The 13,708-nt window shown below is 39.6% G+C and overlaps 1 protein-coding gene across 1 annotated transcript; it reads left to right on the top strand.

Annotated features, from left to right (window-relative positions):
* Nucleotides 1-1,591: 1,591 nt before the first annotated feature.
* Nucleotides 1,592-13,449, top strand: LOC139930553 (putative E3 ubiquitin-protein ligase HERC3). The gene is made up of 23 exons (XM_078282996.1): nt 1,592-1,861; nt 2,051-2,162; nt 2,409-2,485; nt 3,621-3,842; nt 4,200-4,291; nt 4,587-4,717; nt 5,010-5,134; nt 5,236-5,312; nt 5,415-5,533; nt 5,686-5,745; nt 5,845-5,950; nt 6,550-6,742; nt 7,470-7,624; nt 7,942-8,055; nt 8,331-8,429; nt 9,113-9,223; nt 9,367-9,507; nt 9,741-9,907; nt 10,114-10,180; nt 10,315-10,385; nt 11,878-12,061; nt 12,198-12,300; nt 12,589-13,449. Exons 1-23 carry the CDS (start codon nt 1,636-1,638, stop codon nt 12,795-12,797), a joined length of 2,961 nt encoding a protein of 986 aa, XP_078139122.1. The 5' UTR covers nt 1,592-1,635; the 3' UTR covers nt 12,798-13,449.
* The last annotated feature ends 259 nt before the right edge of the window (nt 13,450-13,708 follow it).

Genomic DNA, 13,708 nt, shown 5'->3' with positions numbered 1-13,708 from the left:
ATGAACTTTGAGCATGACAGTTAATACCAGAGGTAAGGTGGTTCACACAGACTTTTGCCCATTTGCTCCACCAGTATCATGCGTTGTAGCCTAATTGAAGGTGTAGATCTCACTCCTGTCTTTCAGAGTCAGAATTTATGAATCTGTGTGTGTTATGCAGTAAATGTTCATCTCTGCTCCATGCCACCGGCCTGCACAGCTCAAACACATGGAGTAGAGACTGGTAATATTATGGCTTAATTATTGTTTCTTCCTGATTCTTTCTCTCCAGCAATGAGTTGCCCTCCCTGCAGCTTGAATAATAAAGATGAAGGCTAAAATGATCTTTATTATTATTATTATTTATTTTATTTTTTATTTTTTTATTTTCCTATTTTGTTTTGTTGGTATTTTGGTTTTATAGTTCATTTATACATTGGTGTATGTTGCGAAGTCCGCAACATATGTTTCTTATTACTAGGCCTACCTGAAAATTGTTAATAAAAAAAAATAAAAAAACCTTAACAGCTGCTGCTAATTAATTCACACACTCACCTAATGCATGGCATGGAGACGGTTATGGCCAAAACCTTACATGTTAAGTCCTGTCAGCTGGGCAACACTGTAAGGCTATTTTTTCCAGCTATGATGAACTTAATTTTTCATGGTAGGCTACTTTAACACAGAGATGATAAACATTTACTCACACACACACACACACACACACACACACACACACACACACACACACACACACACACGTGTAATTCACATCGCGGTGATGGATAAAAACAACGACACCACTGGGATTTTGAATGGCTCGTTTCACTTTAAAAGACTCCCAGACGGCTCAGTTGACAAATCAAAAGTAATATGCATCTTGTGTCAAATGGAATTTAAGTATCACCGAAGTACTTGGAGTTTGAGCTACCACCTACGAGCCAAACATACAGGTGCTAACGTTAATCAGACTAGCGGGCAACCGCTTCGCCAAAGCCGGCAAAGCACTATTTTAGAATGTGCGAATCGCCACAGACCTGTGGATGAAACTACATCTAAGTGTTGTGTTCATTTGATTCCCAATCAAGACACTCTGGTAAGAATTGCTTTACATTGTTAATATGGACTTAAAAGCTGTTTTGAAATGCAAAATAATGGAATTGTAAACATGCGATTAAAAACTTCATTAATTGCGATTAACTATTGAAATCCGGAGATTAATCGCGATTAAGAAAATTACTCGTTTGACAGCCCTACATAAGATACAATAAGATAAGATAACAAAAAGGCTATTTTCCATGACAGCAGCAATACTGTAATTATGAAAAAAGAGCCGAGTCACTTAGGCTACTAGTTTCACTTTAATTTTTGTTTTCAGTTGAAACGTAATCAGTCTCCAGACACACCTACTGTATCAGAGCAATTTTAAGTTCGTACTCACTGGGCGTATTTTCGTTTATGTTCCGTTTCATTGCGTTCATTTATAATCATAAACAATGGCTAGGTTTTGTTTTCCATTTCAAGCAACAGTGGGTTTCTGTTCTTAGTAAATGAACCAATGACGTTTAACTTTCGCTTTTCATTCTGACTCAGTTTAAAGCTGAGAGTCAGCGGCAGCAGCTGACAGTAGCTGGCAGTGGGAGAGGCGCTTCAACAATGTTTTCGTGGGGAGAGGACAGCTGTCATGGCTTTCGTTTGAAAACAGTAGATGGTTCAGATGTCGCTAGAACAGAAAATGACATTAACTTTTTCGACCTCCGATTTCAAATCACGGATCTTTCAGCAGGTGACAGTGTGGTCGCTTTCATCAGAAGTGACGGAAATGTGTTTGTCATTCGCACACATGAGAGCCAAGATGGGAGCAGGGTCAGTGGAAAACAGAGTAAGCATCTATCTTATGTTCTATCTGTTCTGTTTCTGTGTATTTGTTTATCTAGCACATCAACTTAAACAATTTACAGAGATTGCCTGGCAAGAGGAAAAATATTTTCGTCTAGTAGCATGGATGACAATTAGAATTATAACCAGCTCTTAAAATTATGCTGTTTTTCTGTGTGTCTTGCACCTCTAGAGAATGTGAGAGGTAAAGAGAAGATTCGGGCTGTGAGTTGTGGTGATGATACTGTCACTCTGCTGTCTGAAGAGGGCAAGGTGCTCTGTCTGGGCACAACTTATACTCCTAGGTAAGGAGACAGGAAGACTATCTTTGTGGGGTCAATCAATGTTTTTTTTTTTTTCTGAGAACCAAAATTGTCTAAATCATTTTGCAGTTGAGTGCAAAATGGGACAAATGTATACATTTTGGGACATCTGATTTGTTCTTTTGTCCCATAAGAAAATCAGTCAATTCCAAAAAAGCACTTGAAAACATTGTAATAGTTGTTAAACCCAAACATTTGAACTCTGCTGTGTCTCTCTTGCTCACTCAGGCCCTTGGAAATTTCGTGTCACATACCAGTATCTCAGGTTGCTTGTGGAAGCCAGCATTCAGTTGCCCTGACCAAAGGTACAGTAAAGTTTACAATAAACTGCAAGCTTAAAGAAGGATTCAATCAATTCGTTTTACCCCACCTCAGAAAACCGAGCCTGTATCTGTCAATGGACATTCATTTTGTATTTTTAAGCGAGCCACTAGGCAAGGTTGTCCCCATCATGTGGGATTAGACACCATGCATCGGATTGGCTGTCCATCGACCAATTTTGATTGGGATTGGCCATGTTGCAAATGGCTTGTTGTGGTTGGCTGTTTGAGAGAGGGGAGGGAATTAGTCACATTAAAGCTTCTGATACACTGTAGATCGGTGCAGTTATTAAGCAAGCCACTTATAGTGGCTGTCAATCAACTGATCAGAGCCCATACTCCCACTGCATATCCGTCTCTGCTGTGAGTGGCAGAAAAACCAACAGAGAAATGACTGAGTCTAGTTTATAAAAGTTCGGAGTTATTGGACATTTTGAAATTGATATACTTGGGTTTGATACTCTAAGCTGTTGTATTGGTCAGGTCAGCTTCACAGACAAAACAGGTGATGAGCTTGAAAGGAGCACTATGCTAGTTTTCACTTGTTCATATACAACTACCAGGGCTGTAGTCAAGACCACCTTAGTCGAGTCAAAATCAATTTCAAGACCTGGTCCAGTCGAGTTTGAGTCAAGACCAGGTCCAAAGGGGGTCGAGACCAAGTCAAGACCAAGACCAGAACAAATCAAGTCCTATTCAAGACCAAAATAGGAAATAAACAATGTACATATTTTTCAAAATGTAAAAATAATGCTTAAGGACTTTCATAAGGATCAACAGAGCTCTGTACTAGACCCTCCAACATCCAGCTAATCAATGCATAGGAAGTGACTAATCAATGCATGGAAGTTTGAGGGCCATTACATACTATTCACAGGTGTAATCCCTTAAATTCTCTTTGTAGTTCTGGAGAGAAAATAAACAAAGGTGCGCCAGGGGGTGAAAAACATATCTTTATAGATTTTAAAATAGGAAAAAGTTGAGTCAACATCCAGTAGTGTCCGAGACCAAGACAAGTCCAAGACGTCAGAGAAGTGGTTTAGAGACCAGACTCGAGTGGGCCTACTACAGTACTACACACTACATTAGACTCCACAAAGTCATAGTAATTTCTGTGCAGATGGCCAGGTTTACACATGGGGCCAGAACTCCAGGGGCCAGCTAGGTGTGGGGAAGAAGAAGCCCAGCGTCGGGTCGCCCCAACTCCTCAACTCTCTGTCAGCGAACCCCCTGGTTCAGATCAGCGCTGGAGGAGACCAGAGCTTCGCCCTCTCCGTCTCTGGAAGTGTGTGTGGCTGGGGCAAAAATGACTGCGGACAGCTTGGGCTAGGAGACACAGAAGGTACAGTAGCAACATTTGATGTTTCTCTTTTCTTTTCTTAATGTTTTACCATTTTAATGTTGTATGCACTATATGCACTATGTCTAAAGATAAATTCACAATAAACACTTGTACAGTGCCGGGCATATAGTAAAGTAGTACCATACAGGTCAGGGTAATACAGTATTGTAATGTAGTAGTAACATGTCTGTAGTATTTTTATTCACCCTGTCACTTTTATCTACCTTCAAGGGTGAATTTCACCAGCAATAGCAGTACACTAGTAATATTTCAGCCTTATTTATTATTTATAATGCCATTTCTACAACATGCAAAACTGAATTTCAACAGCAGTAAACATTTATACATTTTCTATAGACAGACATACGCCAACTCCTGTTCATTGTTTGAACATGAAGAAAACCGTTTACATTTCCTGTGGAAAGGACCATACTGCCATTTTGATGAAGGTTTGACAAAGAAAGCTTTATGACACTCTCACCAATAATATTTACAGCAAAGATCTAGTAGTCTATAAGTAGACCTTTCGGGATAAAGAAAATAACTCTTACTCTCCAAGTTACATTTATATCTGAAATTACTGAATGTGTTTTGAATGGGGCTCATGAGTCCAATGGTCTCATGGGAGGGAGAGAGATGTAAAACAAAAGCGTAATATAAACAAAAAAAGTGGAACATGGTGCTTTGTCATAACAGCAACCATTTCCATGTTTTAACAGTACGGTTGTCTGCTTGCTTCTTCAGGATGGCACAGTGTTCACATTTGGCTCTGGTCAATATGGGCAGCTTGGGCACAACTCATTCAGAGATGAACTACGTCCTCGGCTTGTTGCGGAGCTCTGGGGGGCAAAGGTCACCAAGATCGCTTGTGGACGGTACGATACACATGTCACCTTTTACTCTAATGCAGGGATTCCCAGCCACTCATGGCTCATGACCCTTAAAACCACAGAGATGCCTGTTGGTGAATCCTGAATTTTGCACAGACTTTGTTAGCATTGACATCCAAAGATGATATTAATTTCACTTTGACAAATATTGGATGAAGGCTGGAAGCTGAAAATTCAGGAAAAAAAATTACTGCTCTCTGTTCTCTATGCTGAAAAGTAGCAGGTCAAAGCATCCCACTGTCTTTGTTAACATTAAAAATACTATTTGTTCAAACAGACATCACACATTAGTGTTAACGGACTCCAAGAGGGTCTACTCCTTCGGCTGTGGAGAGCAAGGGCAGCTGGGACGTGGAGAGGGGAGTCACCAGTCTGTGCCTCTACCAGTTCAACTGGCACAGGGTGAATATATTTCTCTATAGTAACAGAGTTGAATAACGACAATGAAATCCATTCATTTAGATGAACATCAATATATATTTTTTTTTATATCATTATTCCAGACACCACTGATGGTCACAAAATCGGAAACATCTATGCAGGAGGAAACTGTTCTTTTGCGATGTGCACTTTTAATGAGGTACCAACACAATTACATGCAGACCATGATGATTAGAAGTAAAACGATAAGCAGCATGTATGTTTTTAAACAAAACAGTAAGTAAACTTGTTTTCTTCACAGGAAGTTCATGAGGGGTCAAACAGTGGCAGTATGGATAATGTGACACAGCAATCTCTAGATAATGTGATTGACAAATGGATCTCCAAATGCAATTCAAAGTCATGGAAAAAGATACAAAAGTAAGTGTAATACAATGAAGTACTTGAGTACTCTCAAAATGTACTTGGTTTGTTGCATAGCCTAGTATTTTATCAATACTTTGAATTTATTAATTTGGATGCAAAGCTCCATATTTTCTCAGTTATGAACTCAACGTATTAAAACTTTACAGGGAAATCAAAAGGATGTTTTCCTCTGCGTCCTGTGTGAACAAAAGCTTCCTTGAAAGAAGGTAAAAGCGATGCTTCTATACATGACTGTCACTTCTAAAGTTGAGTAGCTGATGCATCATTACTGTGCATTTACTTTTCTCTGTTATTTCTTTTATCAGCAGCGATAAGCATTTCCAGACCTCACCAACATACTCTGGCCTGAACTTGTCAGTTGCACGACGTGCTTTCAAGAAACTGGTGGAGAATGACAGAGTGTTGGCAGAGGTACTGAACTGACATGTTGCTCCTCATCACTAATGATCTGGGAAGGTTGGGAAGTTTACTTTCAAAATGTAATCCATTACAGGTTACCAATTTGTAATGTTCACACTCAGTTATTAACTTTAACTCATGCAGATTACATTTTGGATGGTGTCATTATCATCATCTAAAACCATTATCAACATGTATTAAGACATTGAACAGTCAAAAGGCCTTTCCCCCAAATTCAGCCTTTTCAAAGGTATATAATGTGAATATTTCTGTAACTGTAATGGATTCCAATGGCATTTTATTTGTAACCATTATTCCTGTAATCCTGTTATTACTCCCCAACCCTATTTATAATAAGCCTGCCAAGTTGTCTGGATCGTGTGTGCTAACATTTCAATGGTAAACTCACAATATTCAGGTTGCAGGGTGAATAGAGGTGCTGATAGAATCCTGGGCTCCTTATCAAGATGTGAAAAACTGCGCACATAAGACTAAAAAAATGCCCTATTAGTCCAGATGTTTTGCACTCTGACACTACACCAAACACACACACACTACATGCAGCACCCCTAGCAGTGAATGACTCTTGCTAACCCTTTTCAAAATACCAGGTGGAGGCTGTTGTCATGAACTCGCTGCTTCCTTCCCTTGGTGAGAATCCGATCGGAGTGGAGGGATTGAGGATCTACCTGCTTCTCACTGAGCTCCTCCATGTGATCCAGAAACAGCAGCAGAGCACAAAGCTTCCTGAGGCAGTCGCTGCTGCCATGCTAAGACTTCCTGCTGCCAGCCTCCAGGTCCTAGGTACTGTCACCACCACACCAAGGCACTGTGTCTATACAAGTTGCAACATTAAAGCTGCAGTTGGCAACTTTGCACTTTGGCAGGCCCCAAGTGGCAGCAAGAGAAAACTGTTTGGATTTTTGAAAGTTTGACTTCATTGCCCAGAAATCATGAAACATGGAATCAGTAAACTCCTCAGACCTAAATTTCACTTCTTAGTGGCTGGTAGGGCTGGTGATTTTGCAGCAGGTTCAGCCATCATTGGTGAATCCAGCTTTCTCTCAACCTTTTCACAGAGAAGACACCAGAAATGAATTTGGGCAAATAAAACAAATCTGCAACATCTTAGTTAGTAGGGATGGGATGCTCTTTTCTGTTGCAGCCCCAATTTGTGATTTAGGATGATAAGACAAATGTATTTTTACATAAAAAATCTTGCCTAATGCAGCTTTAATGGGCCTGGAACTTTTTCTAGCCTCCAGTGGTTGGCCCAATCTCAAACCTAAAGTATCAGCCAAACAAGCTACATGGCAACTAAACCTGAATATTCATCAGGGCAAGCCCTGTCACTTTAAGCTATGACAATAAAGGCTTTTTAGATTTGAAGCTTTAAGTCTCTTCTCTCCTTATTGGATTGGACATTGTGGATACACCTCAAGAGTACTTTTCTTCTCACTTCTTAGAACTAATAGCTCAGTTTTCTACAAATTACATCGCAGTTTGCAGATGTCCATGTTCTGTTCCACAGAGGATTGGTGGTCCTCCCTGAAGCCCTCCACCATGGTCAAGTATGTTAAGGTGTGGAAGGAGGCCCTGTCACTGATCATGACCACTACACGTCTGACTGATCCTCGTGGCACTGAAGTCAAAGACCTGCTACAAGTCCTTCGACATCTATACAACGTTAGTGTCAATTGTCACTTTTACTATTTCAGTTACATATTTCAAACAGGATTCAGTTGACTAAGGCGCATACCATTTTAATTGCAACGTCCCAGGTTTGAGTCCCTCATCCCCCTCTCTCCCCTATCTTTCCTGTCTCTCTTCACTGTACAACTGTCCAATAAAGGCAAAAGTACCAAAAAATCATCTAAGATATACAGTATATATACATATGTATGTTTTTTTATTTATTTATTTTCTTTTCAAAAAGCACTGAATGTTTTCCTACTCTCCTATATTACAAAATTAAGCTTTTTGTTTGTGTTCTTGTTTTAAAGGCCAATAACAGGATTGGACCTCGGAGAATCGCGGAAAGCACTTTTTGGTTGGAGATTACATTCAACCCACTATTTCTTGCGGAGGATCTCAGGCTTTGGCGTTCACAAAACCAGGTAAAACAAATTTTAAAAAGCACCTGCTGATAAAACTAGTTTCAACATTGGTTGCTCCATAGATAAGTGAGCTAAGGCCCGCACCATGTGCTTGTAACATCATGGGTTTGAGTCCAGCTCATGACCATCGTCACGTCATTCCTTCTCTCTCTCCCCTTCTTTCTGTCACTTTTCTCTTGATATGGTCCAGTAATGCAAAAGCAGACAATATTTTTGTAAAAACTTGTTTCATCAAGAGACGTCTATTGGTGAATGTATGATCTTTCTTTCTTTAGGGTGCGAATGATGAGCCTCCTATCCTTTGCTGCTTCCCATTTGTGATGAATCTGCAATGCAAGAAAGCAGTTTTGGACGTCAATGCCAGATTCACACAGGTGAGCGAAGTCTTGAAATGTGCCTCACAAGAACAAGACTGTATATACAGTACAGTACAGAGTCCTGAGGAAATCTCCAACAAATCAACTTTTATCAGTTCATCAGTGTTTTGGCTTGATACATTTTGTAAATGTGAGAGACAAGGTTACCTGTCGGTTACAGAAAAAAATGGCAAAATTGGAGATAAAATATTTCTGCAGGACACCTATACTATTAACATTACACACTAGCAACTGATTAAATTATTGTATTAAAGTGCAATGAAAGTAAGAGTGAAATGAAAATAATAAAAAAAATAAAAAAATTGTCTCCCAACAATATCATGGATACACATACATACCTTTTTTCCAAATGTTATATGCAGCTTTAAAACCCATCACAGTCACATAAGCAAATAAAGAAATGCGTAATAGAGGAACCCCCGAAAGCAAGTATAATCAAGATTAGCATTGGACGTAGTTAAAGGCGGTCATTTTACTCCTCTATTCAGTTTCACGTTAGACTGAAAGGGGGTGGGATCCAGAATCCCTTATTTGGGCCGAAAAAATGATGTCACACTTGAGAGGACGATGGTACTTAAACCATGGACACGGTGTTAAAGGAATTGCTTGCGGTATGATAATCGTCATTGTTTTTAATCGTGGTATACCTCAATGTATGGTGTTACATCTCTATTCCCCAGTCGTCATCCAATAGATACTTTGAGTTGAAGCTGAAGCGAGCGTCACTTCTGGAAGGCACCTTTGAACAGCTGGGTGATGCTCATCACAGTGACTTCAAGAAGCCACTTGTGGTAAATATGCAATTTTGACAATGAATAGTGTATAACACCATAGCATGGCCAAATTCATGCGAAAAATGTGGTGTTATTGTGTAGTTAGTCTTTAATAAGTTTTATTTCAGCAGGAAAACTTAATGTGTACCTTTTTGTCTCAGGTCTATTTTGATGGGGACTCAAAACTCACAGATGTCTACAAAAGAGACTTCTTTCATCACTTGTTTCATGAGATGGCTTCAACTGAATCTGGGATGTTTATGTACAACGACTCCAAAACGCTGGCATGGTTCCCCTCCGAAGTAAGATTTTTGATTCTCATACAGGCAAATCACATTTGAACCACAGACCAAGGATTCAGTTTACTTCTTAGATTCCCTGCTGCTGATGAGAAACAACAGAAGAACAATGTTCAGTTTGAACAATTCAGGTCTCAAGGAACCATGAGAAACGATGAACACAAATACAAGCAATTCATAGATTTCTTCCAGTGTTTCACTGTGACTAATATTATACCTTTCATCATCAATAACAGGCAGCACTGGGGGAAGAGAAGTACTTCCTGTTTGGGGTTCTCTGTGGATTGGCCTTAAACAACCAGAGTGTCATACACTTACCCTTCCCAGTGGCTCTGTTCAAAAAGCTGGTCAATGTAGAGCTTTCACTGGAAGATATGATGGAATTCAGCCCAGTCGTTGGACAGTAAGTGCAAATGCACCTAAATTTAAATAAAACAAATTTGTGGTTTGAGATGCTGATGCCTGAGAGGTCTTAATATACTGTAAATATTGTACTCTATTTGTAATAGAGTAAACATTTAGTTTCATCTCACTTATGTTAATCATTTCAATTTAAGAGATTTTTAAAACCTTTCTTTTGCTTGATTATTTGTTTTACCACATTTAAAGGAGTCTGCAGTACATCTTGGACGACTATTTGGATGATGATATAGAGAACTTGGACATGTATTTTTCAGTAGGTATTTCACTTTAACAGGTGGCCAATAATTTGTCTCATTTACCCTACTTTCAACATCCAACCAATCATTCATTATCATTTCCAAAGGTCTTGCAGTGATTTCATTATCTTTTCCTTACTCATTGTAACAGGTTGACTGGGATGGGACAGAGGTCGAACTTGATCCCCAAAACCCTGGAAAGCCAGTGACAAGTCAAAATAAGTAAGAATGTGAAAACACTTATAATTCCTAAATGCAAAGCAATCAGACCAGTTTTAATATATACGCTACTTTAACTGTACACGATAAATACATTGCATAACACAAAAGCTGCCTTGCCGGTAGACTTCGAGCCATGTTGTTGTTGTTGTGTTCTTCTGACCAGATAAAAGTAATGTCATTAAACATGAGAGTTTCACAAACATTTTTCTGTGGCAGAGCCGAGCGGCTCTGGATGTATAAATAGTCTCATTGGTTCAGTTAAACCTCAATGGGCGGAGCCAAAGAGCCACAGTTTACGTTAGCAAACACCACAATAACGTTAGACTGAAGCCCAGTGAAAAAGGCAAGGGGTTAGAGAGGAGGAAGCTAATATTATGAAGCCTAGTGCTCTACTACTAACTGAACTAGATGGCACTCAGTAGAGTGCATACCTCCGCCAACACTATGCAATTCAATATATGCCAGTTCCACATGTCGGATTTTCACCAAAAGTAATAATTTCTTCCATGCCACATTACCAATCAGGGGATGCACACATTTTCATGACTGTACCTGAAATGGGACATGAGATCTGTCTGTTAAATTGTAGCCACTTTAAGCATTTTAGTCGATTATCACAACACCACATGGCCAATCAGTTCTGTATCTGTTAAGTTTCCATTAGGGCCGCCCTTCTACCACTGGACCAAATTTTGGAAAAATTGGCAGGTCGGTTATGTCTAATCCGGAACTTAGCTCTACAGTCCCCACAATGTTGTTTGATTGGGCCAAAAATGGAGGGTTTGCCTCTTCAAATGTCTGCTGATAGGCCACAAAGTTTGATGATGTGTGAATCCATTCTGAAGTAATGTGCCTTTTTATGAGAAGCCGCATCCACTGTTACGCCCCCCTTCGGCCAATCGGTGCAAAAAGTTAATCAGTAATTCTTTGCCCCATGACCAACTTCATGGTGTTACGTGAATCCATTTGGAAGTTACGTGCCTTTTTATGAGAAGTCACGGCCGCTGCCATGCCCCGCTGTGACCAGTCGGTGTGAAAAGTTAATCAGTTCTTCCTTGCTCCATGACCAAAGTTTCATGCAAATCTGTTCATAACTTTTGGAGTTATCCTGCTAACAAACAGACAGAGCAGAACAGGGCAAAAACATAACCCCCAATGAACATAACCCCCGTCTAACTTAGTGGAGGTAAAAAATCCAGTCTATCTTACTAAGTTATCTAGGTAAGCTAGTTAGCTAGCCTTCCAAGATCATGAATGCCATGGTCATGAATGAATGAAAAATCACTGACGTTTATATTTTTATTTATATTTTGACCAGAGGTCTTTCTTTGCGATTCAAGTTTGCTAGGTACCAAACTTGCACTCCGACAAACTTTGGTTCTTTGGCTCTTCTCATTGAGATGTAACTCAACCAATGAGATTATTTCTGCCTCCAGAGCAGCTCTGCCTCTGAGAAATGTTTGTAGAACTAAAACTCCACTCTGCTAAACAGGAAGGAGTTTGTGGATGCCTACGTGAATCACGGCTTCAACGCATCAGTGGAGGAGGTGTTTGAGGAGTTCAGGCGAGGTTTCTTCACGGTGTGTGACCTGGACGTGGTGAAGCTGCTCAGACCAGAGGAGCTGAAGGGCCTGCTGGTGGGCAAAGAGACCTACGACTGGGCAAAGCTGAAACAGGTACGTAACAAGAGATCATCCTGACCTAGTTTGAACATTCATCCAAACTGCAGTTGATTTACTGCATCTTCATGTACTCAGAGCTTGATTTTGATGGTAACGATGTCTGTTTCAATGTGTTGTTGTCTGTAATTAGAACACAGTTTATGAAGGGGGGTACCATGGCCGCCACCCCACCATACTGATGTTTTGGGAGGTTTTTGAGGAGCTGACCGAAGATCAGAAGAAAGCTTTCCTTTGTAAGTACTGTACTTAATGTCATGTTGTTGTTCTTCAAAATGGTCAAAATTCTTTTTTTTTTAACGAATGTAGTTTGGAAACAAATCTTGCATATCTTGCACAGCATAAGTTGAAAACATATTGCTATTGACTTGCTACTGATGTTCAACACATGCTTTGTGCCACAATGCTTTGCTCCTCTCTATCACTGATTGATAGAACACAATAGTGATTCAAGCTATAACCAGTTAATGAAGGCTTTTACATTTGTTGTTCTAAACACCTGATGTCACGGTTTCCTTCTCTAGTGTTCGTGACTGGTTTTGCCAGGGTGCCTATTCTGGGCATGGACCAGGTCCGGATGACGGTTCGAGTCCAGTACTGCTCTTCCCAGCAGTATTTCCCTGAGTCTCTGACATGCCACTCTATTCTGGACCTGCCCATATACTCAACTAAGGAGACGATGCAAGCCAGGCTGACAGAGGCTCTGAACCACAATAGAGGTTTCTTTGAGTGATGGTGGATGATCAGCTGCAGGACTTTACCTGGACCATGTACCATTTAAGAGAGGCAGAGAGGGCGGCCTGGCTGATTTTTAAGTTGGGATCGTCTTTCTTCTTGTATGCCCTGCCCTGTGTTTAATGAAGATGATGTAAAACAAAATCGCAATATTGAAAATACAAATTAGCATTTTAAGAGGGCACTTTGTGAACAGCCGACCAAAGAACAGTTTGTAGCCGTTCTTGCTCAGCTGTGCTGCTGTGTAATAGCAAACTTGAATGATTGCACTCTGTCGAAATGTTATCGGAATTTCATGAGTCAAAATTTCATGATGACACGTTCCTCAGAAATATTTTGTTTGCAGGTCTTAAGTTAAGTTAATATAATATTTCTTATTTAATAATGAGTTTTATGTGAGCAATCATTTTGTAAGAGTGGGTGTGACTGTTCAATATTGGACATCTGATTTTGGAACAGAATTTGTGAATATTTATATTAATATGATAAATTAATAGTTCTGCGGACCAAGATGGGAAAAAAACAAACTTTTGTCATTATTTATATTACATACAGTAATTACATTTACAATGTCCATGCTTATTAGGTTTATAAGTTATATTTTCCATAATTGTAATATAAGAAATTTTTTATTTAATTGTTGGAACATTAAAAAAGATACATTCCTCAGTGTTTGCTGTCTGTGAAATAACTGACATAACACAATATTTCATTAAAAAGAAGAATACAAACATGAGCTAACTTATTTTGGCTCATTTTTGACACGTACACAAATGTGAAGTATTACGTAATTTCAATCAGGAAGACTACTTATCATTAATTCATTCATGCTTTCTCTTTACCCAATCACAGTTGGTGAACACTTTCCCTCTTTCTCCAGAGAACCAATCAGAGTTAGCCGTCACTTCC

The sequence above is a fragment of the Centroberyx gerrardi genome, chromosome 4 (genome assembly GCF_048128805.1).
Source record: "Centroberyx gerrardi isolate f3 chromosome 4, fCenGer3.hap1.cur.20231027, whole genome shotgun sequence".
Taxonomy (NCBI): Eukaryota; Metazoa; Chordata; class Actinopteri; order Beryciformes; family Berycidae; genus Centroberyx; species Centroberyx gerrardi.
Note: the sequence above shows the minus strand (reverse complement) of the source record. Positions and strands in the feature narration are given on the sequence as shown.